Genomic DNA, 27,270 nt, shown 5'->3' with positions numbered 1-27,270 from the left:
AAAGACTGTTATGAAACTGACTGGTCTTCATGAAACTGTTTACATTATTACACATAACCTGCAGTAGCCGAAGCCCTCCTTAGAGCAGGTGACCCAAGTCAGTATGCTGTTTCCCAGCTCCGAAAAGAAAAGCGGGATATGGGCCAGGACCAACGGCTCCCCTCCCCAGCCCCACCCTGCCAGGAGCAGTATGGGACTCCGAAATGGTCCCTCTCCCCATCCCCTCACTCCTGGGAAACTCAGGTGCAGGTACTTCCCCTGGGGTTGCAGCAAGGAGGCCCCAAGAGCATCAGCCCCTCACTGGGGCCAGGGGGGTCCCTCTCCGGTTGGACCAGCATGTTGCCTATGTATGTATCTTCCAGGGATTCATCCAGTTCTCAAAGGGTCTGAGGTCTCAAGAACGCCAAGGGCCGTGCTGTGGCCTGTGGGAAGATGCTACAACGTCCCGCTTGATCTAAATCCTGGGCTTCTAATCTAAGTGTGTCCTGGCGGGCAGGGCTGGACGGGGTGGGATTCAAGGCCCTCCACATTCCAGGACAGAGCCAGGTGTCGGGTGGCTCGGAGGGCCAGCTGCAGCCTCCGTCCGGTAACTGGCTGCCACCTCTGGAGGTGGGAAGAAGTGTCCCAGGCCAGTGACTGGCCAGGTGGGAAGCCGCAGTCCCAAACCTGGTGGTCAGATCCCTTATGGGGCCACCACCCACTGACACCTCTGTCCCACAGTGTTCAAACCTGCCTTCTCAACCTGCAGAAGGGTGTCCCCCACTGCCTCAAACAGCTTATCCGGTTTCTGGACCCCTCCACAAGTAGAGGTCCAAAGCCACTCCCGTCCTGAGGCCCCAACCCCAGCTGTTTCTTCCTCCGCCGGAAGCCTCCTTAGCCCTTTCCCTGGGACACACCTCCTCCACTGGGCTTGAAGGGGGCTCTTCTCTCCCTGCCAGACTGAAACACCTCATTCTTGTACGCACAAGGGTAATAAAAGTAGACCTTCCTCTCTTTTATTTTATACATGATGCTTCTTTTAATGCAGCCAGAAATGCCATTTGCTTTTCTCGGAACCGTAACCCATACAGGATGCAGTGACCATTTCTTTATAACACCTGGGCTCCGCAAGGGGCCAGAAGATGCGAGTTACATCCAGCCCATCAGGGAGCCAAAGGTGGCGTGGGCCCTCAGCCAAGCTCTGGTGGCCGTGAGGCAGGCCTGGCCGTGCGGCCAGAGACTGGCGGAGGCTTGGGGCGGAGGTGGACAGAGGCGGTTGGGCTCTCAGTCCTTTGAGTCGGAGACCAGACACTTGTCAAGCTCATCAGGCAAGGGTGGTCCATCTGTGCACCTGGCCGATTCTAACAGCTTCCAGGGGAGAGGACACGTGCAGGGGTCATAACATCGTCACCTTTGCACCTGCCCTTGGCCAGGGACACCCTGGGTCTGGGGCCTCTCAGTGCCTGGGAAGGGCCCTGGAGCATGCCCGTCCTCTGTCTGCCCCTCGCAAGAGACAAGAAGAAGAGGTGGTATAACACTGTTTAAAATACACTTTTTCGTTTACAAATGCAGCAGAGGAGAGACGTGGCCCCTTTTCTGCAGTTCGTGAGCAAGGGGCCAAGACACATGAGCACTAACCACGTAGCAGGGGTGGGCGGGGGGAGCGACTCCTGCCGAGGCACCCCAGGTCACACCCTGCTGACTCCGGCGGCGGCGTCCGGCCTTCCCGCTGAGCCCCTCCGCTGTCCGCTGGGGGCTGCCCGCCACGACCTGCTCCCGCCCACCCACATCCCTCGGCCAGGCCGGGGGCCAGGGGTCACTGCCGATTTCGGCTGCCCAGCTTCCTGCGGTCCTTATTCTGGCTGCGCTGAGGGTCATCCATCTTGTGGACACGGAAACACTCCTTGAGGTTCTGGGACCGAATCTTCGGATTCAAGATCTCCTCAGTCATGCTGCTGGGGAACCAGCCTCTCTCCTGGTCATGCAGACGCTCGCCAAAGATCCACCCTGCGTAGGGAGGGGAAGGGGAGGGTCAGAAGCTCTCCAAGTGGCGCAGGCTGGGCCTCGCCCTGGCCTGTGTGGGGAGCAGAGGAAAGGGAGACACAGGGGTCCAGCTGGCCTTTCCAGAGGTCCCCTGCCCTCAGACACATTGCTGGAAATGCCCAGACCTGGTTAGTCCCCGTGAGCTGGGCGCGTGCTGTCCCCCCGTGCACAGGGCGGGGGCAGAACCACTGCGTGTCCCGGATGTATTGACTTTGGAACCCATTCCCAAGCTCTCAAACCATCCTAGGCTGCCCCAAGTGAGGCCAGGAGACCCCAGGGGCCACCCCCAAAAGCAGGAGGCATTGAGGAGCTGGTGGGGTGGTAGCTGACCGTGTGGTTCCCTGGCCGTGAATGCTACCGTCACCCTCTGGTTGGGCAGCCCCTCCCTGAGCCTCAGCCTCCCGGAAGCTGGGTGGTCAGCCGAGGGTGGCTGTCACGAACCGGCCGAGTGCCCTAGCTCTCTACCCCCCACCCCCGTATCACAGTGTCTCTGCTGGGGGCCTGGGGCCCAAACCGCAGGTCCTGGGGCAGGGCTAAGACCTGGGGCCCGAGGGCCAGGGGCGCGCCTTCTGCAGGCCACGTGGGAGGGGTGTCAGGCTGTTTATATGTTGCGGGGGGAGGGGGAGGGCAGGAACCACTGTTCTCTCAATGCTGGGTGAGCCCCTAGGATTTGGGAAGGGTGGAAATGGCCTTCTCTGGAGGTCACCAGCCTGAGACTTTCCAGCCAGGGTCTTGAAAAAGAGGAGGAAATGGGGTTGGGGGGAGATGCTTTGTGCAGTTTGGGGGATTTAGGTTAGGAACAATTGATGTAGAAATAAGGGATCAATTTTTCAGGGGAGGGGAGTGAACCTCTGGCACTGATGCCAACAGCAGGAGTGGGCGGGAGCCCCGGCGAGCGGCTCTCTGGCCCATGTGGGGCTACAAGCCTGGTGGTCACAGGCTCATCTGGAAGCTTGTTGCAAATACGGGGTCAGGGTCAGGGTGCTCCTGGCCATCACCCCTCCCACTGTGATGGGGGCTGATGCCAGGGCCGGATGAGGGGAAGCGACATGGAGCCAGGCGCTCAGCTGGGCCTCGTGCTAAGTGGGGGAAAGCGGACCTCACAGCTCCGGGGAAGGAGAGTGGAGGCACTAGGAGAGCTGCCTGCTCCATGCTGAGAAAAGGCCAGCGGAAGCCATGAGGGGCAGAATGGTCTACGGGAGCAGACAGGCAGCACGGCCCTGGGCTCTGCCTGCTCTCAGCCGGCTCTTCTGTCTGCTTCTCCACTGCATCCCGCAGGCTGGGGCAGAGCCCCAGGAGGGGCAGGCAGGGAGCCTCGAGTGGGAGAGGCACCCAGCCCCGGGGCCTCACCGTCCTCTGTCTTGTCCAGGATGTTCAGGATGTCGGCCAGATCCAGCGTCAGCTCGTCCGGCTGCTGGGCCATGTACGGGTGCACACACTGGACCTGGGGGCAGTCTGAAGGGAGGAGAGAGGCGGGCGGCATGTCCTCATCACCACGGCACCCGCCCTGGCCCCCCACTTCTGCCTCAGCAGTTAGCAGGGGCACGCTGCCTGTCCAAGAGACAACGCAAACTCCCGCGGCAACTGAAAGACGGCTCATTCGAGGGAGGGGTGCGCGGCTCCAAAGAAAAGGCCGTTAGAGCGCCAGGAGTTCTGAACAAAGAGTATGTGGATACAGGCATGAACAGGCTTGAGGGGCTCTTACTGAGACTTCAGAAGGAGCTGCTTGGTCCTGGGCTGGGCCCTGGGAGCAGTTTGGGGACAGTAAGGACTCGGTGAGCTCGGTCAGGATGGCAGTGTCTCTATCAGGCAGCTGGACTTGTGCCCTTTTATATTTTGTAAGGTTTTCAGACAATCGGCCACCCCAGAGAACACTGGCGTTTGCCTTGTGGGCCCGAATTCCTCTTGGTTTCCTTGTGGTATCTGCCACTTATGACCCAGTGGCTTTTATTTCTTCATTAACCATCAAAACGTTTGCAAAGCTCAGGCACGCCCGTGTCCTCCGTGGGGTACTAAGCTCGCACTGGGGTGCTAGGGACCCCCAGGCAGGCGAAGCAGTCTTTCCAGCGGCCCTGCAGGCCCCTCAGGCGGAATGCAGAGGCCCCTGAGGCTGACGCAGCTGTGACAGGCAGGGCCTCCACGAGGCTCCCTGGACCCTCCCCTGCCCCACCCGGCGGGTGCCCCCTCCCCAGTGGGCCACCTACCCAGCAGCCGGGACGTGAAGGAAACAAACTTGGTTCTTCGGTTGGGGGCCAGCGAGGTCATCCAACGCTTCATCTCGCTCCTGGGACAGGGAGGAGGACAAATGCCCCAACCGCAGAGCAACGGACCCCATGTGAGGGGAACCGCTGCACCAGGCATCCAGCAAGCTGGCCACTGGGTCCTGGGCCTGGCACAGAGCCGCAGCAGGACGGCGTGGACGGGGCCGGGAATCCAGTGGCGGGACGGGGGCAGAGCGCTATAGAACCTCCCTGGTACATCTTTAAAGTCAGTGGGTGAGGGTGAGCCCACGACACCCCAAAGTTAACCCAGAGGCGAGCCCTCAGCTGCCAGCTGCCCTGAGCCATGGTCTGTGGAATCGGGAGAGGCTGACGCCACCCCTGTCCCAGGCAGTCAGAACTGGACTGCAATGTGCAGGGCGACACCTGTGAGTCCTGGGCTGGGGGGTGCTGGGCACCGCACAGGGGCTGCAGGGCGGCTGGCCTGGCAGCTCAGAGGTGCAGGTGGGCCTGAGGCCACCTTGACAGTGGTTCACTGGTCGGTCGGGCCCAAGGGCTCTACAACAACTCATCAGAACAGAGGGGCCCGCCCAGAGTCTGACGCCCGAGGGAACATGAACACACACACACACACACACACACACACGCACACACACACACCCAGCAACGTGCTCACCCCGCACCCTGACGCTAACACTGCACAGAAACCCTCCCGGCAGGGCCTGGGGGAGGAAGGACAGGAACAGGGCGGCGGTGTGCCAAGCCGGGAGCCTCGCTCCACCCGGGCAGGCGACAGCGGCGCTGGGCACTCACTGAGAGGACGCCTTCAACATGTAGGTGGCCTCCCGGTCATCCGCATTCTCGAGCAGCCGCAGGATGAAGACGTTGGCCAGCGTCTGGCCCTGGTCCTCCAGCTCCTCCACTCGCAGCAGGCCCCGCGGGGCGGAGTCAAAAACCTGGTACTTGTCTCTGGGGACCGAGGGTGGCAGCAGAGGCCCGTCAGTCCCGAGGCGGCGGCTCGGATTTCCAGGAAACGCTCTACCCTGGCCAGCGAGGCCGGCCCCTCCGCTGCCACTCCTCACCTCCTTCTGGAAGCCCCCCACCTGGCCGCCTGTCCCCCTCACCCCCAGCCCCCGCCCTCCACAGTGTGGACGGCGGACGAGGGGTCGGCACCCACGACACGGCAGGGGCCGCTCGGCCGAGCCCTCCCCAGGCGTCAGGCACGGAGCTGGACTCTCCACGTCCTTAGGGGTACAGCCCCCGCTAGACGGAGGGGAAACGGAAGCTCAGGGCGTTGAAATACACCTGCCCGAAGGCCCAAGGCTGGACCAGAACGGAGCAGGCCTTCAAAGCGGATCCAGGGCCTGGGCGACATCCCAGCACCATGCCCGCCGCCCCCGGGCCGTGGTGACTCCCCATCCCTCCGGCCTGCTGCTCACCCCGGAATCTGCCGGCAGATCACCAGCAGGTCGTTGAAGAGGAAGAGGTAAATTTCCCGGAAGAGCTTCTTGGTCCGCAGGGTCCGGGATGTCTTGGGGCCTGACATCTGCTGCAGCTCGCCCTGCTTCAGCAGCCAGCGGGAGTGGGAGATGATGGGCACCGACTGCGTGAGGGGGGACGGCATCAGAAGGGCTGTGCCCCTCCGCGCCCCCCGCCCCAGGCTCCCCTTGCACTCTGACTGGAGTGATGACGGCGAGCAATGGTGTGTGAGGCCCGCACTGGGCCCAGGACACGCGTGGCGCTGGTGGGAGGGACGGACGGGTGCTGGGCAGACACGGAAGGGCGTGTGTGCGTGCATGCGCCCGTGTGCCTGAGTGGGCGTATGTGTGTCTGTCTGTTGTCTATGCATCTGCGTGTGCTTTTACGTATGTGTGCTCACGTCTAAGTGTGTCCACGTGTCCTGTGTCTATACTCACGTGTGAGTGTGTACGTGTGGGTGCCTCGGTGTGTGTGTGTCATTCTCCTACTACCGTGTGATGCAGGGTCAGAGGAAAGGCCAAGTTCACAGGAGAGAGGGGAGAACTGGGTCCCACAGGGTGAGGAGACTGGGCCGGCCGGTCTCCACACTGCGGCTCCGGGACAGGCACCCAGCACCCAGCACGCGGCCCACAGGTGGAGCTACGTGGGGGGCCCGGAGGCTGCGTCCTCAGCTGGGGCTCAGCTCCCAAACCTAGCATGACCTCCGGGACCCTCGGTAGGTACCGTGCGCTCAAGTGCCCAGAACCCCAGAAACCCAAGCCCTCGGGGCCCTTAGGGTCACTAATGCCTGAAGCTTTACACAAAGCTGGGGGAAAGGTCAGTAACTTCCGTCGAATTTTCGAATCGCCCACATTTAAGAACCCCTGGAGCAGTCCATGTCACACTCTTCATGTGAGCTGACTGTACAAGGTCACACAGCCAGTAAGTGAGGGCAGGCAGCTCCCGGCTCCCTGCAGGAGACAGTCTAGGCCAGCGGTCCCCAACCGTTTTGGCACCAGGGGCTGGTTCTGTGGAAGACAACTTTTATACAGACGGGGGTGGGGGACGGTTCAGGCGGTAGTGCGAGCGATGGGGGGCGATGCGATGGGGAGCAGCTGTAAATACAGATGAAGCTTCGCTCGCTTCCTGCTGTGCCACCCAGTTCCTAACAGACTGCAGACCGTTACCGGTCCACGGCCTGGGGGTTGGGGACCCCTGGTCTAGGCCAATGTGACGGCCCGGTGACTGGGGGCAGGTGGGGCCTTCAGCTAAGGGGTCAGGGAAGGCCTCGGTGGAGGTGGTGCTGTGCTGAGACCCAAGGGCAGCCATTCAGCGAGCCCGGCCAGTGCCCAGTGCTCCAGGACAGCCGGGCTGGGGCGGGGACGCGTGGCTGGGCATGGGCTCACCTTGATCTTAAACTCCATCTTCTTCTGAATGCTGATCATTTGCTCCGTGCGGCTCATTTTCCTGACGCCCTCGTTGCATGCTTTTACCACCTGGGACGAGAAGGAGGACACATCAGGCCACCCACAGCCAACTGTCTCTGACCACTTCCTTCGGCCCACTCAGGCCACAGCTGGTCAGTCTCAACTGGGTCTCAGTTCCAGTGTAGAAAATCAGGGCCTTGTCTTTCCTGGGACGTGAACTCCAGAGAACACGTAAATCTGTGCTGACCCCTCGTGTCACCTAAGAGAGCAAATTTCGACCAGAAGACGTCCCTTCTCATCTGTCAGACTAGAAGTGCCCCAGGTCTGGGGATCAGGTTCCATCACACACTGTGGGGCACAGAGTCCCCCCACCTTCTTGGGAGGCAAACCAGGTACCAAGGGGCCGAATGAAACCACAGTTTCTGGGACTTCTGGGGACTCATTCCGAGAGATGATATCTGCACAGGATCCCCCACCCCTGATCAGGTGTGTGCGTTCCAGGGGTGGGCAGAGGGTCCCGAGAGATGCAGCCTGGCTGGCAGGTCACTGACCCTCCCTGACCAGCCTGCTCGAGGCTCCAGCCTTTCCCCAGCTAGGCTGGGAGGGGAGTGCTGTGTTTCCCAGGATCCAAAGGGTATAATCGCCTGAAGGACTTTGGAGGCCAACTGGCCTGATTGAGGGATGCTGAGGAGAGGCCCCTGGGGGGAAAAGACTGCATTAAGCTACAAAGTCCTCATGGCTCCGTGTGGCTCCATGTGGCTTAGAACCACCACCTGGGGCTAGTCCTTTTACTAAACTGCTGCCACTGGTACACTAAGTGGAAAGGACTTCCCAACACAGGCTCTCGTCCGTTTCAGGGTCACCAGCATGACAGAGTGGCCCCTGCACGGCTGCCAGGAGTGGGCTCGCAGCTCCAGCGGACACACTGGAGCCAAAAACACGGGACAGCGCTGCTTTCAGACAAATACGTGGGAACAGACACATTCACTGACCCCTCCCGCACGGCCCCTGCTCTGCCGGCAGCTTCCAGGAGGATCCTCTTCTCTCCGAGGATCAGGAGAGGAGATGCTTTCTCCACTCCTGGGCAGGAAGAGCCCAGGCTTGGCAGGGCCGGGCAGTCCTCTCGCGGGGATAGGAGAGGTGCAGCTCGAGGGCCGGGAGAGGCTGGATCGGGGGTCGGGAGAGGCGCACAGGGCAGAGCTGCATCAGGGCCCAAGAAGGGCCAGAGCCGGCCTCAGAGCGCGGCAAGGGAGGCAAGAGCCATGGTTTTTGACACTGGAAACAGGTCAGGACAAGCGTGGGGCCTCCGAGTGCTGCGGAGGGGAGTGCCTGGGCCTGTGGGTGGCCACAGAGCGGGGGCTGGCAGGACGGTCCATGAACATGTCTGCAGGTCAAGAGTGCCCGGCCGGCCTGGTCCACCCCGCACGTCAGCAGCCTGGGGTGAGAAGCAAGTCCACCCGACTTATTCCTTGGACCCAGTGACTTCTCTGGATTGCCAACTGTTAAAATGAATTTGCATCTTCCAGAGATGCACGGGCACAGGAGGGGGCAGGACAGGGAGGTGGGTCTAGAGGAGGAAGACAGCTGACCGGGAAATGTGGAAAGAGGAAAGCACAACTCACCAGCTCCAGTTCCTTGTGCGCGCCCAAGGCAGTGCCTTCCCGCTCAGACCTCTCTTCCACCCTCTTCAGGATGTTCTGAGCACAGGCAAAGTCTGCATTTAGTTTCCTCACGTACAGCCATTCCTCCCCTCTCCACCCCTTTGGCAGTGGCAGCCTCCCTGCCGCACTGGTCCAAGGAGCCTCGTGTTGCTGCAACATCCCGGAGCAAAGAGCCCCACCAGTTACAGACCGAGGGCGGGAGAACCTTCCACCAGCCGAGGGCCGAGCATCGCACACAAGCCTAGCTCGGCTCTACGATGGTAACCACGAGTCAAGGTCGGCACGAGGACTAACTACGAGGGCCAAACCCAAGCCCCAGTCTCCTTACAGCGAAGACCGAAGCAAAGGAGGCAACCAAGTGCGGTGGGGAAGGGGGCGGGCGAGGCCCGACAGTGAGGGAAGGGTCGCTCAGGGCTGGCTGTCCCCGAGGTGAGCTCGATGTCTGCAGCAGCATCAGTGGGACTGCCGTTGGAAGCCAAGTAGCAACGACCCTGAGGCTTCGTTAAGTCTGGTCTTATTGATAAAATCCAGTAGTTGGATTTTCTTGCGTTTCGCCTATAAATTACAATGTTTGCATTGGTTTCTGCCTCACAGTTCTCCCCGCGCCCGTATTTCTGATCTGCTCTCATTCCATGAAGAGGTTTGGGTGCGTCTGAGCACAGCTCACCTCCCCCACAGCTGCCCCATGTGGCGGCACAAACGTCACCAGCCACCTGCTGCCACCCAGACACCAGGATGCTGGGCATCCTTTCCACTCTCTCCTGAGCTCCAGACCAGACCCAGATCCCTCCCACCTCTGGATGTCCCTCAGCTCCCACCTCTGGAGGCCCCCAGCCTCCCCTGTGCGGTCACCTGCCCCGCCTCTGCCTGCCAGCCAAGCCAGACACACGCAGTCAGCTCCGATGCCTCCTTACCCTCCCCCCCACCGACATGGGGTAACCGACCCTGCCTGTAACCATCCCCCGACTCCCAAATCCAGCTCCCAGCGAACAGGATGGCTCAGGGTCCACCTTTTCTCATTGGGATAAAACCCCATCTGACCAGGTCCTGCTCCTGGCCTCAGGCAGAGGGTGGTGTGGCTTCTTCAGCCTGGGCACAAGCCCTCCACGCTGGCCTCCTCTCTGGTGGGCCCCTCCCTACCTCCTGCGGTAACTGGCGGGTGTACCCGGAGCACCCCGCCTACATTCACCCCTCGGACGCGCTGCCTCTGAACCTCAGTCCCATTTCCACTCTTGCCCTCCTGCCCGATACCCTCCACACGGCAGCTGCTTTGAGCTCTTACCAGTGTCAACTAGATGGAATGACTCCCCATCACATTGAGGATAGAACCCAATGTCTTACCTGGCTCCTTAGGCCCCTGATCAGCCTCTGCCCACATCTGCACACCCATTCCCATCATGCTCCCCCAGCTCACCGCTGGCCGCCCCGTCTGTGTACCTTGCTGCCCCAGGGCCTTTGCATAAGCAGCTCCCTGTCAGATGAATGGCTCCTCCCTGTCAGCCAAGTCTTAGCTTAAATGTCACTCATCCAAGTCTTTCCTGATCCCCCAACTGAAAGTGGGCAGGCAGTCACCACCATCATGTCGCTCTGTTTCACTGTCCTCAGCCATGACCACTTCCTGGTTGTGTGTGTGTGTGTGTGTGTGTGTGTGTGTGTGTGTATCTCCCCACCCTCCCCCAGAATGTGGCTCTGTGGAAGCAGGGGCTGAGTCCCCCATTGCTTGGCACACAGTAGGAGCTTAATTAGGATTTGTGGAACAAATGGACTTCTGGAAACAGAAAGCCAGCCTGGAATGACCAAAGCAAACAGCCCGCAGCAGGAGAAGTGTGTGTCAGGGGAGAGAGGCTGGTACCTGGACCAAAAGCTTGAGGCGCGTGATCCTCTGGAAAGGCAGGATGAGGAAGGAGGAGAGGGGCAGCCCCCTGCACTTGGGGTCCAGCTCCAGCTGCGTGATCAGCTCCCGAAAGGCTGCCTTCTCCTGGCTGGGGACACAGACAAGAGAGTAGGTCTCTGGCTCGTGGGAGGCGCAAACTGGAGGGGGTTCTTCCCCGTCCTCAGACCCCTAAGAACCAGACAGCCCACAAGCACAGAAAATGCGTTGATTTCTTCTCTCCTCTCTCTCTCTTTTTTTTAATGGAAAATAAACTGTTCGTGTACAAGTCAAATAACAATAGTGACTTCACACGCCAGGCCCATGAAGTCTTAGCAAAATATGCTGTGTGTGGGAGGGCAAGAATTCCTTGTGTGGCCGAGACTATGAATCAGACGCAGAATTCGATGATTTACCCAGGAGGAAACGGTGGCAAGGTAAACCCACGTAATGACAGGAGCAGGCAGCAGGCTGGAGACGGCTGCAGGGAGAACCTGTGCTACTCCTGCCAGGTGAGGATGTCTCGTCTGCAGATGGGCTGGGCAGTGGGAACCACTGCTGGAGATTAGACGCAGGCTTTGGACTGCCCGTCATTAGGGACACGGCGCTCAGGCCCAGGGAGTCTGCTCTCACGGGCCACACCAGTGGACCCCTGGGCACTGCAACATCTAGAATCCTATTCTCCTGTGTGATTGTCTTCTCAACGTTCGTCCTCAAAACTGGCATCCCGATTCCCTCAAATCCCAGTTTCAAACCCCAAATGTAAAACACCCAAACCCCTGAATACCCAAACTTTAAAACGTCCCCAGTGAACTACACGGCTTGATGGAAAGACCCAACGAAGCATAACGTCCAGAGGTCACTACTCAGAGAGTCCTTTGGTGCCCACGAGTGTGCTAAGAACATAGCACTGGTTATAAACTGTGGTTGAAACATAGTACAGACATGTGAAGAATTCAAAAGAGGCAAGTTAATGAAAAAACTCTCTCATCAGCGGAAACCCCAAGAAAGTTTACAAAATGGGCAGATTAGTAAATTCAAGGGCTTTGCTGGAGAACCACCAGAAAGACGCCCTCCCCCCAATCCTTGCCTTGTCTCTAGTTCAAACCACTTTCCTGCCGTCTTGGGCCTCGAGTTGTCCTCTTGGCCTCAAGCTCCCTTTTCTAAAACTCACAGAGCTCTGCACGGCCATCTGGACACGGGTCGGTGGGTGCCATGGCTGACTGTCCCGGGGTCAACATTTCCCTAGTGACACCGAAAGCCCCAGAACGTGCCGGAGTTGGATGCTGTCCTGGGAAAGCAGAGACCCAGGGACCACAGCTCAGTGTCAGCGCAAGAGGAGGGGGCCGCCGGGGCCACGCCTGCGTGACGGCCCTGCTGCCCAGCCATACTCACAGCAGCTGCTTGTAGGTCCTCTCCTGGTAGGTCTGGTTGCTGACGTAGGTGATGTAGACGGAGAAGTGGTCGGCGGCGTAGAGGTACACGATGTCGCACACGTCTGAGATGACGATGTTCTCCTCCATCCTGCGCTCCAGCTCCAAGAGAAACCTGCAGCGGGCGGCGGCTGGGTTAGGGGTGGCTGGCTGTGGAGACTCGGGACACGTCTCCACCAAACCAACCAACACGACAGGAGGAGGTCCCGGCGAGGGGGCACATTCTGTCACATCATGGAATTACTTGTTCAGTTTTATAGGTGGGTATGCCGGGGCACGAACCCGTGTCCCCTGCATCGGCAGGCGGACTCAACCCCTGCGCCACCAGGGAAGCCCTAGGAGCATTTTTAAAAGGGAGAGACCTCATCTTTTACGTCCATACTGATGCGTTTACAGTTGAAGTGAGATGACGATGGTGATCTGCTTCAGAACAATCCCGTGGGTGAACCTAGATGCTGAAGCGTGGGCTTGCTACACTGGTGTCTCTACTTCTGCATGCTTGGGATTTTCCATAATAAAATATAAATAAATACAAAAATAAATAGACACCCCTCCCCCAGTGGGGGTGAGCGGCAGAGACGGAGGCGTCTCCGAGGCTGCTCTGGTCTCAGTCAGCTCTCGCCTTCCTGAGCCTACCAGGTGGGGGGCTGCCACGAGGATCTGGGGGCTGCAAACGGAAAGGTGGGGTGTCCATGTGGAGGGGGACCAACTCAGGAGGGTCCACGGAGAGCCACACACGGGTGTGGGTTTGCTGCTGCCCGCGTGCTACTTCACATCTGAACAGGCGGGGACGGACCAGCTCATAAAAGCTGAGTTCTGCACTTTGAGCTGCAAACCTCCCCAGGCTACAATGAAAAGGGTAAATGGATCTTTTATCCTAACGGAATGACTGGAGTTCATTTCTTCTTTGCAATAATCAGTCAATAGATGTCTATTCCTCCTCCACTTAAGCTCATCCCATCCTTCTTTAGGCAAAAGAAGTACAGTCCCAATCGCCACCTCCACACACCCTTGCTAACACCACGCAAACGGAGAAGAGAAAGTGTAAATACAGGACCGCGCTCCGCGTTGGCCCTCAGAGGGTCTCGGGCCCCGCACGCACCAAGCCAGGGCCTTGTGAGGTCAGGATAAAGAGCAGCTCACACGGACACCCCGGGACTAGGTCGTGACACCCACCACTGATGTGCCTGACTGTGGGAGACACACGGAGCACCTGCGTGGCCGGGGGGGACCTGCAGGCAGCCGTCCTGTCCAGGGGGACGCGACGGGCCTCGTTGCTGGGAGATCTTTGGATTTATGTATTTAGTTACATCTTATTACAGAAAATTCCAAAGCTACAAAAGCAGAGAAGCCAGAGTAACAGGCAGTGCCACCAGCCCTGGACGTGCCCCAGGCGAGGAGGAGGGACAGGAAGGGGCCCCACGAGGACCGGGGCGGAGGCTCACCGCTCACTGACGGCCATGACGTCCAGCACGTTGGAGAAGAGGATGTGTGCCTCGGACGGGTGCAGGATCTTCTTCAGGCGCTCGTTCTCCATGAAGTGGGACACCAGCAGGTTCAGACTTTTGTAGTAGGAGGCCTCAGAAGTCACCAGCTCGAACATGGCCTGGGACGTGAGGAGGGCCAGCGGTCAGCACCTAAGACTCGTCTCCCCCCGCTCTCAGATGCAAAGGTTTTATTTTAGTTTAGTTTTTTGGCTGCCATGCACGGCTTGCGGGATCTTAGTTCCCCGACCAGGAATCAAACCTGTGGCCCCTGCAGTGAAAGCACCGAGTCCTAACCCCTGGACCACCAGGGAAAGTCCCCAGATGCAAAGGTTTTAAAAGTGAAGGAAGACTGCTGTCGGGGTCTGCGTTGGCAAGGGCGCTGCCATCTGTGGCCAAGACCGCTTGCCCCACTCACAAGAGTGAAGTCGGAGATAGCCTCGTGTCCGAGTACGGGACAAGGTCAAACACGAGGGGCCAGCCATCCGCTAGATTCCCAACAGCTGCTAAGGGTGACTCAGGACTGTTTCCTGATGCGGAATGGGTGAGAGAGTCAGCAGTAGAAGGACCCCACTTCTAAATGCCCAGAAAAATGTCTGGAAGGAAACAGGCCATAATGTCAACCACAGGTGTCAGTAGGGGGTGGAGTCTGGGGGTGACTTTTACTCTTTTCTTTTTACCCTTTCAATTGTCTAAAAATTGAAGAATGAGCATATATTGTTTCTTTCATGGTCTTATTTTATAATGTAATTGATAAAGCAATTTTCATTTTGAAAAAAGAAAGAGAGAAAGAAGACACAGAAAGAAATCCATAATCTGATAAGCTTTTTGGAGGCGCCTTCATTCTCTATCATGCTTTATCACCTGATTATTGAGTCTATGAAACAGCAAACTAACCGGACCTCTGTTCCCTTACGTGTCATCTGTGAAGCGAGGGCAGTAGTTGCTGGCTCACCCTCCTTCCTTACTCTCAAGCAAACCCATGACCCTTCCTGAGACCATCCTGGGACCACCCTCACCTTCCTCTCCCCGCTCTCTCTCTCTGCTGTTCCTCAGCTTAGGGTGGGTTCAGGTCTGGGCCCACGGTGGCTGCCCAGAAGGGACAGTGTAGTGGGATGGATTGTGCGCCCACCCAAAGCTGTGTCCACATGCCAAGCTCCAGCACCTGTGAACGTGAACCTATTTGGCAAAAGGGTCTTTGTGGATGTAAGTGAAGGATGTCAAGGTGAGGAGACCATCCTGGATTGAGAGTGTAAATCCAATGACAGGTGTCCTTACAGGAGGGATGCAGACACACAGGGCAGAAGGCCATGTGAGGACACAGGAAGAGACTGGAGTGATGCTGCTGCAAGCCAAGGAACGGCAGCCACCGGAAGCGGAAAGAGGCAGAGCTGCCAACATGCTGATTTCAGGCTTCTGGCCTCTACAACTGGGGGAGAATAAATTACCATCCAGTTTGTGCTAATTTCTTACTGCAGCCCCAGGAAACAACACAGACAGACAGAGGAGCGCTGGGAGATGGGACAGCCATGAGCGTAGGGGGCCCTGGTCCCTCCCCAGCGTCCCGACCACCCCACATCTCACTCCCTTTGGGGTCCTCCATCCTCCCACTGGCCAGAACCCTGACCCAGGCAGGGCTCAAGGCTCTGGCCACGAAAGCTAGTGCTGCCGGGGCTAGGAAGGATGGTCGAAGGAAGGGAGATAGGGAAGGGAAGCGGGAGGGAGGACCAGCATGTGTTCCAGACACACAAGGCGCCTTCTCGTTCCATCCTCACTGGTCCCCCAGGAAGGACGTACAGAAGTTCGCATTTCACTAAAAGGAAACAGATGCAGAGGTTAAGCAATGCCCCAGAGTTACTGCTGGAGGGTGTGGAAGGTTCAATCCAAGGTTTTTCCAAGTTCTGGGCTCTGCCCACCAGTACCCACCCCTGCTGACCTAGGTGCAGGCAGAGCGGGGATTCAATGGCGTCTGCAGGTGTCCTGGCCTGCTGCTTCCCCGCAAAGCTCGGACCCACAGCCAACCTGGCAGAGCACTTTAAAATGAGCGACCTATTTGCAAGTTGGGAGCTCACTCCAGGGTGGCCCACAAATGACAGACCGTGGGCCACCATCAGAGGAGAGCCCACCGGTCCCCTAGTGTCTGTGCCTCACTCAAGACAGTGAGAGGAGGCCCTGAAACGAGCTGGCGGCCTCTCTGTAACTGTCCCCGAGATGCTTGGTCTGCTTAAAGATACGAAACACAGAGCACATCCCGCTGGCCTCACTCACGCCAGAGCTGAGGCCTCGGCACGGAAGGCCCCACCCTCTGTGCTGCCAACGTCCAGCCAAGCCCTGCCGGGTAAGGCTGAGACCACGCTGGGCAGGAAGTTCCTGGAAGCATCTCTGTTACAGATGCTGACAACAAAAATCACTTTCCCGCTGCTAAATTTAAGTTTCTTAAGAAAACGTCAGGTCATTACAGCTTGCAAGTTCTAAGCAAATGTAACTAAAAGAAGCAAAACAAAACACCCCAAACCGAGACAGACGAGTGTTGCAGACACCGAGAGAGGAAAACACCACCGTGCCCAGGACGCAGCCCCGCAGGCAAACGTCTCCCTGAGCGACGCCTGTGACGCACAGCTGTGGGATCACACGTGAGAAAGGCGCCCAGACCCCTGAGAGCATCACCATCCTGACCCCCGGGAGGACGAGGGGTCGGGGGCCGCCGGGCAGTGGCAGGCGGGCCTCTCAGCCGCTGACACGCAGCGGGCGTTGGGCCTGAATCACTGCTCCTTGATCCCGGCTGTGCCCATTCGCCACAACCTCACCCCCTCTTCCTCCGTTTATAGGCAACTAGTCACGCGTGGGTTTTTGTTTTCCAGGGTGTTTGTCTTTACTTTATATGTCAAACCATTTGCCACAGCAATATGGTCGCCCTTTCCTCTTCAATATTATTTTGACCCTCAGTCATTCAAGCCTATGTACGGTGTGTGGAGCCGACAGGGGTCGAGGCCCTGCTCACTCGTTCATTCATGCGTTCATTCATTCGTCCGCAAACGCTGACGAACACTGGTCCAGGCACCCGGCACTCCTCCTCCGTGAACACGGCAAACTCCCTGCTTCCATCACAGGGCAGTGAAGGCAGAGCAGACGGGAGTAAAATGCATCTCGTTGGGTGTGAGGGATGCTACGAGCAGACGGGAAGAGGTGTGTGTGAGCACATGAGAGTGTGTATATACGTGTGTGACTGTGTGCGCGTGAGTGCGTATATGTCAGTGTGTGTGTGTGAGTTACTTACTGCAGAGAATCCCTCCTTGGTGAAAGCAGCCGCTGCTCTGCGGCCGGGCTGGCTAAGGCCCCGCGTTGCCCACCGTCGGGTTGCAGGGCTCACACAGGACCGTTATCCTCGGGAGCTCAGTTGGACTGACCCGAATTTTCTGAATCACAGCTTGGTCTCCCACCGGTGCTTAGTGCTGGATTATTCCGCTTGGTATCCGCCAACAGTCATGTTACGCTTCCTGGGTTTTTTCCAACCCCGCTACTACTAAGCCCAACTCCCTCCTGGGTTCTTTGCCAAGGGTAAGACCCGGTCAGCTCTGGACCTTTCTTCGAGGGGCCAGTCCAGGTGGTTTTGCAGCCAGTGAGGGCCGTGCTGGGCCTGGTGTCCACCACAGGCCGCTGAGGAGCAGAGCTGTCAAGTCTTCGGCCTTGGAGTTAGCCAGAGAATTGCTTCATCCCACTAAGCCTCAGTTCCCACGTGTGCAGAACAAGGACCACAGTCCCCAGAGGAAAGGCCCAGCTGGGGCCGGCCCGCCTTAAAGCACCTGGCAACCAGATGCCCGGGGCCGTAATCCATCCCGCATCCGTGTGTCGTCTTCACAGGACCTCAGGTGCTTCACGGATGGAGCTCCAGCCAGAGGGGTCAAGGAGGGCCTGTACCAGGAGGTGCCACTGGGTGTGAGTGCCAAAGTATGACCCGTTCAGAGCAGGGGTGTGGACACCAGGTGGAGGTGGGAGAGGGGTGGTGGAGAGGGAGCTGGGGGAGGGGCCTGGTGGCCAGGCCAGTAGAGGAGTCACGTGGGGGCAGAGCAGGCTTCTGTGCACAGCCTTAAGTCTACCCTGCTGGCCGCCGTGTGGGCCAGAACCACACAGCCTTGCGTTCCGGAGTCCCGGGGCTGCTCGACGCTCCTGGGCTCCACACGGGCTCTCGCCGCTTCCCCCGCCGGCCTGTGGATGAGAAGCCATGCCTGTCTCCCCACAGGCTTGGGAAGAAATGGATTCGATTTTTCTCAGTAAACTTAAGACTTTTCTCCAAAAAAAGGAAACAATGTATCAGAGAAATCACCGGAGTTCCAGCTGAGACCATCGCCACAGTCTCATGAGCTGAGAGGGTTCAGCTTTGTTCGGTGAGCATCTCCCCTTCCCCAGGGGAGTCCAGAAACTTCCGAGCCTGCAGACCTCAGGCCAGCCCCGCACCCCACGGAACAGAAGATGCCCCACAGACGCATAGAACCAGGACCCCTCTCCTGATGCAGCCCAGGCCTCGGTGCTGTTTGGGTTCAGGGCCCTCACACAGCCTTGGGTCTGGAGTGGCCCTGGGTCAGGCCCACCTGGACCACCCTAGTCAAGCAGTGCATTTGAAGAAACAGGGGAGACCCCTGACCCATCAGCAAGGGGATGAAAGAGGAAGCCAGGACACCAAGCAAAGGCTGCTTCTGATCAAAGAAAGTGAAAAAAACAGCCCCTAACACACAAAGAGCGCTGTCCATTAAGAACTCAGTTTACTGACTCACAATTTCCTGTGATCTAAGACAGTTCAGCCTGTGGTATCTCATTTTCCGACGCGGGTCCTCACGGTCCGGGCAGGCAGCTCACATCATCAGCCTCCACGCTCCACCCTGATGTCCCCATTGGTATGTGGGTCCTTCCTTCCTACAGCATCAGCGACGCTCAAGGCTGAACAGTCCTTTGCCTTCTTTACCTGCACCGTCTCCACCTTACAATTCAGATTCTCTGTGGACCCCATGTGTGGTCATTCTATCCCGATTTGGATTGGTTTCGGCTTCCTGGCCTTGGTGTCAATGCTTCACAGCGGTCTTTGATGCCATAACCTTTATTATGATGCTGTGGTGTGGCCTGAGTCACCAGGGGTCAGAGACAAAAGCAGGCTGACCGAGGACAGACGCTACCCACCACCTCCCTTCACTACTGTTGTTGTCTGGTGTGTCACTGGCAGAGCCGGGAAGCAAAAGCATCCCCTTACCCCTAAGGGTCCCAGGAGGCACCTTCACCTCTTCCTGCATCCCAGGTTCCTTCCAGGACAGACTGTCGGCAGTGGCCGGGACTAAGCTCTTGTCTGAGCAGATGTACAGAAAGGATCTTCTCAGGTAGCCTGCGTTTTCCCACCTGTTATGGACTGAATTGTGTCCCCCAAAGTTCGCATGTTGAAGTCCTAACCCCCCATGTGACTGCATTTGGAGATGGGGCCTTTGAAGAGGTAATTACAGGTAATGTGCTCATAAGGGTGGGCCCCTAATCCAATATGACTGGTGAACTTACAAGAAGAGGGACAGACACCTCACACCTCTGTGTAAGGGATGCACATACACAGAGGAAAGACCATGTTAGGACACAGTGAGAAGATGGCCACCTGCAAACCAAGGAGGGAGGCCTCACCAGAAACCAGCCCTGCCAGCACCTTGATCTCGGACTTCCAGCCCCCAGAACTATGAGAAGAAATGTCTGTGGGTTAGCCACCCAGTCTGAGGTATTCTGTTATGGCAGCCCAGATCATGGGACTGGAGGGTGAGGGCGGGGGGCCCCTCCTGACACAGGACACACATCCCTCAAGGAACAAGGCAACGTTAGACATTATTCCAAACTGCTGTAAACGAGGCCTGGGACCAGAGTCCAGAGAAAGGAGACGTTCTCTGCAGTAGGCTCCCAGGTGACTGGGGAGGTGACCAGAATGATGACTGTTCATCAATATTCTGTGAAACAGCACGTACTGCTTCCAGAACATCACACTGGAGAGAAAAAGGCTGTTTTGCAAGATCTGCTGAGCCCTCCCCGATGCCCCTCTGCCAGGTTGGGCATCACTTTCTCTCCAAATGGAGGAAACTCTTGGCTCCATTTCTCTCTTAGTCAGTACCTTCCTGTCTGAGACACATGGATGGGTGGGACACGTCATTGGTAAACAGCGGCCATAAATGTCCTTGTTCTCTCCACCTTGTCTGCGCAGGGTTATCGGAGATAAATGGCACCAGTGGGCAAATAGTGGTAAGAGCTGTCATTGTCCAGCTCCTAACCCGTGCCTGGTGCAACGCTGAGCACTTCCAACGCGCCACCTCCCTCCGTCCTCGCTGCAATCCTGGAGGCCCCCTAACCGTCCCCACCGTGCAGGTGACAGTGCCGAGGCCACACAGCGAGTGAGTGGCGAAAGCACGGTTCGCACCCCATCCTTTTGACCTCAGGGCTCTGTGTCTTGACCGCCCTGCTAGAGACGCCCTTCCACAGAAATGCGCAGGCTTTCCCGTGAGCCTGCAGGCCTGCGGTGGCGCCAGGCTGGCAGCCCCTCTCCTTGCAGGTCGGTCTCGGTCTGCTGTTATTTATGCAGAAGCCACTTCCTTCCCACCCTAGGTTCTTTCCAGGTTCTTGATCATCTTTTTAGCTTTACATGGTGCTTTCAAGTAGATGCTTGATAATAAGTTTGTTAAGAGAAAACCTCTAACCCAGTGCTCAAATGCGAACCAGGCCTGGCATCGGGTCGATGAGTCGTACAGGTGGGTGAGTCGTGCCCACGACTCACAACTTCCACCCAAAGGCTCGGCTCCCAGACCTGTCCTCCTCGGGGCCGTCTGTGTCTCTTTACAAGGACACTGTTAGCTGTGCCCGTTGTTCGTCCTCCTTTCCTGGCTCCGATGTCCCATCTCCTTTACCAGGTGGCTTCCTGAAAGGCCTGGCCTGGGTGCAGCACCCAGGAAACTCCAAATGTTTGCTGAGTACCTCCCAAGAGCTGGGGGCTGGGGGCTGCGGGCACTGGGGATTCCCGAGATGACCAAGAGCTGATCCCTGGCCCTGGGAGGTCGCCGGCTCAGGAGACCACAGCTGCTGGGGGGCTTGGGCCCGTGATGCTGTCCTGCCCTCCCCACCTCACTCATTCCACAGACATGTGCCCAGAGCCATCTCCAGGTAGTGGCTCGGCTTGATGCTGGGGACACAGACGGACACGGACACACCAGGGAGGAGGCGGCTTGGGCACAGCCAATGACAGCTCTGCAGTGATGCCCACGGTGGAGTGGGAGGGGGCTCTGCCATGGCAGGGGGAGATGGGGAGGCAGGCAGCCAGAGAAGGCTTCCAGAATGGGCTGTCAGAGTCAAAGAGCCAATAAGACTTAGCCAGGCGAAAAGGAAAAGAAAAGCCCAGTATTTCTCAGCCTGGTCCTGCCACCACAGGTGTTTGCGAAAATGCAGATTCCCAGGAACCTCCCCAGCGCCCGGCAAAACTCGTCCTTTAACAAGATCCCCAGGTCGTTCTGAGGCACGGCAGAGTCTGAGGACCCCTGGTGCCAGGGCTGGGGGCCCCCAGCCCCAAAGCCTCCCCGGGTACCTTTCTTTCGCACTTATCACCTTGAGTGCTAAGCGTTAGGGCACCTGCCCGCTGCCGGACTTCGCTGTTAGTGCCTGGAGGGTGGGAGGAGATGGACAGAAAGCTGGGTCAGAATGCCAAGGGGTTTGGGGGGGTCCCTCCTCGGGCTCAGGCTGCCTCAGAGGCCATGGGACGTCACAGTCCAGGCTCTGTGCCCTTGTGCTGGTGGGAGTTGGGACCACTTTGGTTGGCTGTACGCTGAGCCCTGTGCTCGAGATGCTCAGCCCCTGTGTAGACCACAGACCCCAAAGACAAACCCGTGGCCCCCGAGGGCCTGAGGCTGCCCCAGCCACTGAGGCGAGCTGCCTCCCCTCTCCTCTGGGGGTGTCAGTTGGAGCCGGGGAGCGGTGTCCTCCGTCAGAGGCTGCGTCTGCTCTCTGCTTTGGGCCTTGAGCCCTTCTGCTGCCAGCAGCGGCCACCCTGGGTGGATCTGCATCCTCGCTCTGCCAGACCTTGCTTCCCACGTGATCCTACTGTCCATTAACAAAGCTTTCCTCACTTCTGTGGCTAGAAGAGTAATTCATACCCCAGAGGCATTAGAGTGGACAGAAGTGACTCTGAAGAGGCTTTTAGTTAAGAAGCAGCCCCTAGAGCCTCTCTCTCATCCTCGAATAATTACGATGGAGTCAGATTCCAGAGCCCAGGCTCTGCTGCAGTGTGGTCTCTAGTCAGTGCGGGAAATGCAAGAAGTGCCAAGACCAGGGGCCTCCACGGGGGCCACGGGGCCTCAGCGTCACCCAGGGTGATGACAACTAGTTCCGGGGTTGCTGTGAAACTAGGGGTCACACGTTAAATGCGAGTTGGCATGCAGGCCCTGGGGGGCCCAATGTGCCTCCACACCACCAGCTGCCCAAACCCAAGCCTTGGCAAGCTCACACACATCACAAGCCAATTGTTACGTTTTCTCAAGACGACCTGGTTAATAAGATAACTTACAAAAAAGTACACACTAAAATAGACATAAAATTTAAAAGACACATGCTTGAAAAGATGCCCAGCCTCATTCACAACAAGAGAAATGCAAAGTAAAACCACAACACAGCATCATTTATGACCTTGCACACTGGTCAAGATAAACACATTGGATGCTGTACCACATTGGTGATAGGGAACCAGCACCCTCTCATACAGCTGAAGTGTGAAGACAACTTGGCAGTATCTTCTCAAAATTTAAAAAGTATGTAACCTTTAACCCAACAGTTCCACATTGCACAGATCTGTCTTTTATTGCTATAAATAATGCTGCAATGAACATCCTTGATACACAACATTTCTAGTTGCAGTCCATCAACAGGGGACTGGTTAAATAAATTATGGAACATCATAAACGATGGAGGTCCATAAAGCTAGAAAAAAAAAGTAAGAAAAGAAAAGAAAAACAAGAATGGGGAACTCCATTTGGGCTGATCTGGAAATACTGTCAAAACATTTTGCTAAGTAAAAGAAAAAAAAGCAAGGCACACAGCAGTGTACATAGAGTTTACCACTTGTGTAACACACACAAACACGCCCGCACAAGCACACACATACTGGCCCTGAGGGCCAGGGGCTGGCGGGGGGGAACTATTTTCGCTGTAATTCTGTTTGCTCTGTTTCAAGTTTATATCAGGTGCATAAATTATTTATCCAAAAGATTTACTTTAAAAATGATAAATGGTAACACTGTCACTTTTATAAAGTAGGTATAGGTGCTTGCTTTCTAAATCAAATAGAAGAGGGGCTATCTGATATTTTGGGTGATGGCTCCTGTCCACCTTAAAGCATGGGGCAAAGATCCCTGCCCCCTCTGAATTTGGGATTAATTTGCTGAATTGTTAGGGTTTATCCTACAGAGAGAAATATATGATTCAATGAAGGTTGGTAAAGAAAATAATCACGATTCAATTTTCTGATAGAAGTATATCATGTTAAAAACCGTAAGTAATTTCCTTCTAAAATGGACTGCCTTCTTTTGGAAAAAAAAATATAAGTATATTTCAGATCTAAGTTGTGAAAACAAGTTGAAAAACAACAAAAATACAACTCTGATTTCAGAGGCTGAGCACACTCAGACTGTGAGTTATATCCAAACTTGCTAGCTCCCCGGGAAGTCACTCCCTCCTCGTTCCCAGGGGGACGAGGCTGGAAGTCTAGTTCGGGCACGTAGGGGCGGTGCCACCACAAGTGCCAGCCTGGGTGGACCGCCCCTCAGGAGTGTGCATGTAGCCCTGTTTCCATGGAGATGCTCAAAATATCATTCCCGGCTCATTTTTCGAGCTGTGCACAGCCAGCCCCCCAAGATCGGGGACCACGTGGAGTCCGTCTTCATCTGATCTGGGGACACCATCCAGGCCAGCGGCAGGAGCGACTGCTCCAGGGACCATGCTGGGTCAGCACCTCCAGCTTCCCCTTTGTTTCTCACGGTGTCAGCTGTGGCGAGAGTCAAGCGCTGCCTCATGGTTTGTCTGTTTGTCGCAGTGACTGTCCCCACCTCCCCCATTTGAACGCCTGAGCCTTCCCCAGCTGCCCCCTTCCTAACTTTGTAATTTGAATATCTGTCTACTTATTTTCTCAAACCATTGTGTCCTGAAACAGTAATTGAGAAACCATTCCAAATAGGAGGGAACCAAGCGCTTCAGAAAAAGTTAAAAAACAAAAAGGAAACCAAGAAAATCCTACACAACATCTAAGACAACGCTTTCCAATTTCAGCTGCCTAATTTTTACTTTAAAAAGGAGGTGGAAAGCATACAATTTTATTCTTTTTTTTTTTTTGCGGTACGCGAGCCTCTCTGTTGTGGCCTCTCCCGTTGCGGAGCACAGGCTCCGGACGCACAGGCTCAGCGGCCATGGCTCACGGGCCCAGCCGCTCCGCGGCATGTGGGAGCTTCCCGGACCGCGTCTCGAACCCGTGTCCCCTGCATTGGCAAGCAGACTCTCAACCACTGCGCCACCAGGGAAGCCCCACAATTTTATTCTTAAATCCTGACTCTTCAGTGACTGATTAAGATTCAGGCCCACCAAAAGGCCATCATTTGGGGGTTTTTTTCTTGTGTGAAAAGTAGTTCATTAGGACCTGCTGCTTTTGTAGCTAAAGAAAGAGGCGTTCCAACAACAGATTGAGCTGCCAGTACAAGTTGCCCGACTTGCTCTGATAAATGAAAAGATGATCTGATGCAGAAGTCACTGATTTGGAACATAAAGTCTGAAGTTCTCAGTGTTGTGTTCATTGCCAGATATGAACAAAATAGAAAACAGAAACTCACATTAAGCTCTTTAAAATAAATGTGAAAAGTCAGTCTATAAAGACTCAGAGAGAGATGCATTGAAGCCCGTGTGCCCTGTGCTGTTCACTACTGCCTGTGGTCGTGGCTATTCTTAGGTCATCCTAACTTACTTAAATATCTTGATCTCATCCACTGGAAATGACAAAAATATAATTTATTAAATATCTTTAGTTTCTACGCCCACTCTTCTATACGTGTAACGTTCTATCCTGCATTTTAAAAACAATATGTTATTCTTTCATTCTTTGAAATGAAAAACATTTCATTTCACTCTTTGAAAACACGCTTTTTAACGTTTGTGTCTTTGTATCGTTGTGCAGTGCCTTACTAGATAAGTAGTTCCCTATCATTGGGCATTTAGGGTTCTTCCTCCACTCTTCCCCTAATTTTTGCTTGAATGGACAGCCTACTAAGTATTCGTGTACACGTCTGATTATTTTTCAAGCTAAATTTCTAGAAACAGAAACACGAGTCGGTAAATAAACATATTCTTGTAAGGGGGTTAATACAAGCATTGCTATACTCTTTCCATCAGCTGTGTTCAAGAGAAGTCATTTAAAAATCCCCCCAACGCTAGGTTTTAAATATATTTCTATTTAAAAGTCTGCCGTTTTGAAATGCCGGTGCCTCAATGTTGCTTTAATTTGTACCTCTTTCGTTACCAGTGAGTTTGATTTCTTTCCTTTTTTCATTTAATCACCAGCCACTTTTTCTATGAGAATTGTTTTGCCCATTTTTCTTTAGGGTGCTTACCTTTTTCTTACCCATAGAGCTTTCTAACGGATGGAAACCTGGGTTTTGTATACAAGAACAACTAATTTTTGCAGGTTTATTTTATAATCCACCGCCTCCCTGCTCTGCCTTATGAGATCCAGTATTTTTTACTCCCCTCAGGATTTTTAAGTAGGCAGCTGTCACTGGCAGATAAGGGTGGTTTTGACCTTCCTTCTTTATGGGTTTGTCTCTTGTTCCTTTCCTCATTGTTCTGCCCTGGCCGCAGCTTCCAGAACAACCGCAGAGTTACCAAGCATTGTCCTCTCACCTTTATTGTCACCAAAGATTCTTGATTAAGCAGTATGCTGGTTATAGATCCGAGATACTCTTTGTAAATTTCACAGAGTATCCTTCTGAGTTTTGTTTAGAAATTGATGTTCTACTCCCCTTTTGAACCTCTTTGAAGATCAGGGTATTCTTCTCCTCTGGCCTATTAATATGATAAATTTTGGTTCCAAACATTATACCATCTTTGCAGTAATTTCTGTGCTCAATGTTATTCTTTTAGTGTATCTCCAGATTTGATTTACTTATGTTTTGTGTAAATTTTTGCCTTAGTTCAGAGTGAGGCAGATCTATGTTTTATTTTGGGGGAGAGGCCAGGAGAGTACTTAACAAAATGAAGACATCTAACTCTTTTTTACAATGCTTTAGTTTTTAAATGAATGTACAGTAAAATTGACTTTTGGGGGCTGTACAGTTCTATGAATTTTGACCCATGTATAGATTCTTGCAACCAGCACTATAACCAAGACACACAACAGTTCCATCACTCCAAAACACCCCTTGTGCTCTCACTCTAGTCACAGCCTACCCCTACCCCTCACCCCTGGCAACCACTGATCTGTTCTCTGTCTCTATAGCTTTGTCATGTTCAGAATGTCGTATAAATGGAATCACTTTCTGATCTCTTTCACTCAGCAAAATGCCTCTGAGATTCATCTGAGTTGTGTGTATCAATAGTTCATTTCTTTTTCTTACTGAGTGGTGTGCCATTGTACAAATGTTCCAGAGTTTGTTTATCTATCTATCTGTTAAAGGACATTTGGGTTGTTACCAGTTTTGGGCAATTATGAACAGACCTACTATAAACATTCATGCACAGGTTTCTGTGGGAACATAGATTTTTGTTTCCTTGGGGCAGTGGTTCTCAACCACGAACGATTTTTGCTACCTGGGTGATATTCAGCGAGGTCTAGAGACATTTTTGGTTATCACGACTGGGAGTAGGGGTGCTACAGGCATCTGGTGGCAGAGGCCAAGGATGCTGCTAAACCTGTAATGCACAGGACAGCATCCCCCAACAAAGGATGATCCAGCCCAAATGTCAGCAGTGGTGCTGTGGAGACACTGCTCTAGGTAAGTACCCAGGACTGGGATTGCTGGGCTGCAGGTAAGTGTACGTTTCACTTTATGAGAAACTGCCAACAGTTCTCCAGAGCAGCTGTACCGTTTTGTAATCCCACCAGCAACGCATGAGAGCTCCAGTTACTCCACATCCACACCAGCACTTGGTATTGTACTTTAAGTTATTTTTAGCCGGTGTGTATTATTATTATTATTAGTTCTAAGAATTTTTGTAGATTCCTTGAGATTATCTATGTGTACAGTCATATCATCCATGAAGAGGGGCAGTTTATTTCCAACTTCCCTGGAGACTTTCTCTTTGACTCAGGGATTCCACAGAAATGTGCTGCTTGATTTCCAAGTGCTTGGAGTCTCCCGCTGCGGAGCACAGGCTCCAGACGCGCAAGCTCAGTGGCCATGGCTCACGGGCCCAGACGCTCCGCGGCATGTGGGATCTTCCCGGACCAGGGCACGAACCCGTGTCCCCTGCATCGGCAAGCGGACCCTCAACCACTGCACCACCAGGGAAGCCCTCACATACAGTTTTAAATTTTCTAGTGACCACATTAAAGAAAGGTAAAAAGAAATGAGGAAATTTTAATATATCTTATATAATCCAATATATCCAGAATATTATGTCAACGTATAATATAAAAATTATTAATAAGATAGTTTACTTTCTT

The 27,270-nt window shown here is 55.1% G+C and overlaps 1 protein-coding gene across 3 annotated transcripts in view; it reads right to left on the bottom strand.

Annotated features, from left to right (window-relative positions):
* Window positions 1–1,017: 1,017 nt before the first annotated feature.
* Window positions 1,018–27,270, bottom strand: part of NGEF (neuronal guanine nucleotide exchange factor) — a 110,173-nt gene continuing 83,920 nt past the window's right edge. For all 3 annotated transcript variants that reach the window (XM_024740538.1, XM_024740536.1, XM_024740537.1), the window contains 10 exons: window positions 13,536–13,696; window positions 12,053–12,205; window positions 10,640–10,769; window positions 8,749–8,823; window positions 7,106–7,195; window positions 5,681–5,844; window positions 5,055–5,210; window positions 4,227–4,306; window positions 3,373–3,477; window positions 1,018–1,986 (listed from right to left, as the gene is read on the bottom strand). In XM_024740538.1, coding sequence (XP_024596306.1) covers window positions 1,796–1,986; window positions 3,373–3,477; window positions 4,227–4,306; window positions 5,055–5,210; window positions 5,681–5,844; window positions 7,106–7,195; window positions 8,749–8,823; window positions 10,640–10,769; window positions 12,053–12,205; window positions 13,536–13,696 — 1,305 coding nt within the window. In that variant the 3' untranslated portion in view covers window positions 1,018–1,795. The remainder of the gene's footprint in view (window positions 1,987–3,372; window positions 3,478–4,226; window positions 4,307–5,054; window positions 5,211–5,680; window positions 5,845–7,105; window positions 7,196–8,748; window positions 8,824–10,639; window positions 10,770–12,052; window positions 12,206–13,535; window positions 13,697–27,270) is intronic.

This window comes from Neophocaena asiaeorientalis, unplaced genomic scaffold, assembly GCF_003031525.2.
Source record: "Neophocaena asiaeorientalis asiaeorientalis breed wild unplaced genomic scaffold, Neophocaena_asiaeorientalis_V1.1 scaffold388, whole genome shotgun sequence".
Lineage (NCBI taxonomy): Eukaryota > Metazoa > Chordata > Mammalia > Artiodactyla > Phocoenidae > Neophocaena > Neophocaena asiaeorientalis.
The sequence above is the reverse complement of the archived record's forward strand: the minus strand, read 5'-3'. Positions and strand labels throughout refer to the sequence as shown.